General features: G+C 51.9%; 2 protein-coding genes across 2 annotated transcripts in view; both read left to right on the top strand.

The window, feature by feature from the left end:
* Nucleotides 1–309, top strand: part of LOC102770322 — a 30,117-nt gene extending 29,808 nt beyond the window's left edge. Inside the window, exon 7 of the mRNA XM_015569804.1 lies at nt 280–309. Coding sequence (XP_015425290.1) covers nt 280–309 — 30 coding nt within the window. The remainder of the gene's footprint in view (nt 1–279) is intronic.
* LOC102756241 overlaps nt 1–2,804 on the top strand; it is a 58,892-nt gene that overhangs the window by 41,485 nt on the left and 14,603 nt on the right. The window contains exons 5-6 of the mRNA XM_015569820.1: nt 1,281–1,389; nt 2,174–2,424. Of these exons, the coding sequence (XP_015425306.1) occupies nt 1,281–1,389; nt 2,174–2,424 (360 nt within the window). The remainder of the gene's footprint in view (nt 1–1,280; nt 1,390–2,173; nt 2,425–2,804) is intronic.

Here is a 2,804-nt window from a genome sequence, read left to right as displayed (position 1 = left end):
AGCACCTACAGGGCTGGAGGCCCAGTGATTGGGTCTTAGGGGTACCAAGAAGGGGGAGAATAAGAGGAGGAGAAGCAGTTTGGGATAGAAATTAGGGATTTGATGCTCATGTGGGGTGTTTGAGGTGATCATTTAGATAATCAGGTAGCAGTTGGACCTGTGAGTCTGGAGTTAAGGGCTGAGGTAGGGCTGAAGATAGAAGTTTCCTGGAGGCACTTGGGAACAGTACACAGAGCACAGTGATCCCTGAGGCCATGGTTTCCCATCTTCTCCCCTCAGCTCTGCCACTGCCTCCATCTGCAGCGGTAGAGCCCAGGTAGAGCATGAGCAACAGAGCCATTCCCACTTTCACCCCCACAGCTCTGGCCCCAGCAGCACAGGAGGGTAGCCCCCTCCCCTATCAACCCCAGTCCCCACCTAATGGCCCGACCATGGAGGCTCATACAGGCCCTGGAGTGGGGGGACAGAGTCTGGGGGTTGGTAAAAAAAACCTGGGGTCACATAATTGGGAACAGGATGGCCCTGAATAATGTCATAGAAGAAAAATGAACAAAGAAGTGAATTCCAGAGAAGCTTCCAGGCTGAAGGAACACTGTTGGATGTTGGCATGGAATGAGGGCAAAGGGAAGCTGGCTCCTGGTCTCAGATTGGGCGGCCTGGGGTGAGCGCTGCAGGAGGTTAGCTGAGGTGAGGCACAAACAATCTTCAAGGGTCCGTGTGCCGGGGCTGGGAGGACAGAGGGTGAGGTGGTGGGTGTTGGGGCCATGCACAGCCAGGGCAAACACAGGATGGAGGCATGAGGGTCAGAGTGTGAGAGCAGAGAAGCTCAGACTCACCTGGACAGTGTTGCGGGGGATGGGCCTGGCCCCAGCCTCAGGGAAGGGGGTTACATACAGGCTGCTGTGTTATCACCCTCCTGACATATACAATACACCTGCATATGCAAGTCTGCATTCTAGTGTGAGTGTATGTACATGAAACACACAAAATATCCATGCAGAATACACACAGACACACATACAGTACACACACATTCTGTACACATCTTCACTCTCCGAATGCACAAGGACATTTTTCCAGGTTTCCAGTTACTCACAGGGCAACCTCTAGAAGCTACAGCAGGCTGAGGATCCCAAAGGGGACTAGATTCCTCACACACACACATTCTTCCCATGGGGTCAGCATCAGTAAGCAAATCCCCAGGCGGAGCTGCAGCTCTCAGCCGGGGCCTCTGCAGTTGCTCTGAAATCTGTCTCACTCTCCTGGCTGTTTCCTTGCAGATTCGTGCAGAGCCCAAGCCTGGAGACCTGATTGAGATTTCCCGCATCGGCTCCTCGCACTGGGCCCTCTATGAGGGCAATGGTTATGTGATCCACCTGGCTCCCCCAGGTAAGGGGGTTTGAAAGTATAACTTCCAGAGGTTTGTTACCATGAAGAGAACAATTCAAAGCCAAATGCCACCCTGGGAACCCGTGTTGGTTTCTGCCTGGGCAGGGCTTGTGCTCACTGCACGTCCGTGTCCCTGGAGGCATCTCAGTGGTTCACAGCCCCTCAGGCAGCACGGAAAGTGGTCCGTGGTCCCCAGTGAAGTGGAGCTACGTCAGCATTAGGAGCTCTTCTGCTCCGTGCTCTTTGCTGGGCATGCAGAGAGATTTCATTAAAAAAGCCGCATCTCTGGGCCCCACAGTCTCATATAGAAGAAGGATCAGTGACAGTGGATGGTCAACTGGATGATGTCCATTCATGTAAGGAAGCACAATCGCAGCCACTGACCATCACAATATTCATTACCTTAAAAAGTATTCACAGCTCATTAAGTAAAAGATTAAAATCCGTGAATCCTCTAATCTAGCGGTTCTCAACCTATGTGTCACAAACAATGAAAATACATCCTGCATATCAGATATTTACACTACAATTCATAACAGTAGCAAAATTACAGTTGTAATGTAGCAACAAAAATAATTTTATGGTTGTGGGTCACCACAACATGAGGAACTGTATTAAAGGGTCGCAACATTAGGAAGGTTGAGAACCACTGCATCACATTGGTGAAGGGACAGACAGCAAAGGTCAATAGTGTCATCCCCTGGCCCTTCTTCCCTGTCTTGTGTCTTCTCTCTCCCTCCCTGGCCTCCCCTGCAGTTCCTGATACTCCTGTGTCTGATTCCAGGGGAGAACTCTGAGGCTGGCGCCCCCACCGGCTTAGGGGAGGTGAAAAGGCAGCTCCTGGTGGAAGTGGTAGGCAACTGCTTCTATAAGGTCAACAACCACTTGGACCACCTGTACAAACCACGGCCCATAAAGGAGATGCTCAGATCTGGGAAGGAGATGGTTGGCAAGGAGATGGAGTACAGTGATCTGAGCAGGAACTGTGAGCGCTTGGTCATCAATATGAGATACGGGAAGTCCCGCAGCCGGCAGGTACGACCCTCTGTGGGGGGCTCCTTCTCACTCCTAGACATCTGCTTGGGGGATAGGGGAGGAGAGGCCTGTGCATCCAGAAGAAAAACTTACCAGAAATGAGACAAAATTATGCTCCCTGCTTCCTGCTGGCTGGGAGTTAGGATGTCTGAGAGCAAATCTCAGAACTATTCCTGATCCACTCGGGGTCTTTGAACAGGTCACTTCCTCTCTGGCCTCAGTTTCCCCAAGTGCAGAAGGAGGGATGTTGGAGGACCTCTGGGGCTCTGGCCACCTCTATCCCTTTAGGATTCTTTGCCTCTAAGACCCACCCTACAGGCAGCTCCTGATGCCCTGTGTGTTGTCAGGAAAGGGTGGGCCAACCCGGGACCATGACAGGA

This window comes from Myotis davidii, unplaced genomic scaffold (genome assembly GCF_000327345.1).
Source record: "Myotis davidii unplaced genomic scaffold, ASM32734v1 scaffold826, whole genome shotgun sequence".
Classification (NCBI taxonomy): domain Eukaryota; kingdom Metazoa; phylum Chordata; class Mammalia; order Chiroptera; family Vespertilionidae; genus Myotis; species Myotis davidii.
The sequence above is the reverse complement of the archived record's forward strand: the minus strand, read 5'-3'. Positions and strand labels throughout refer to the sequence as shown.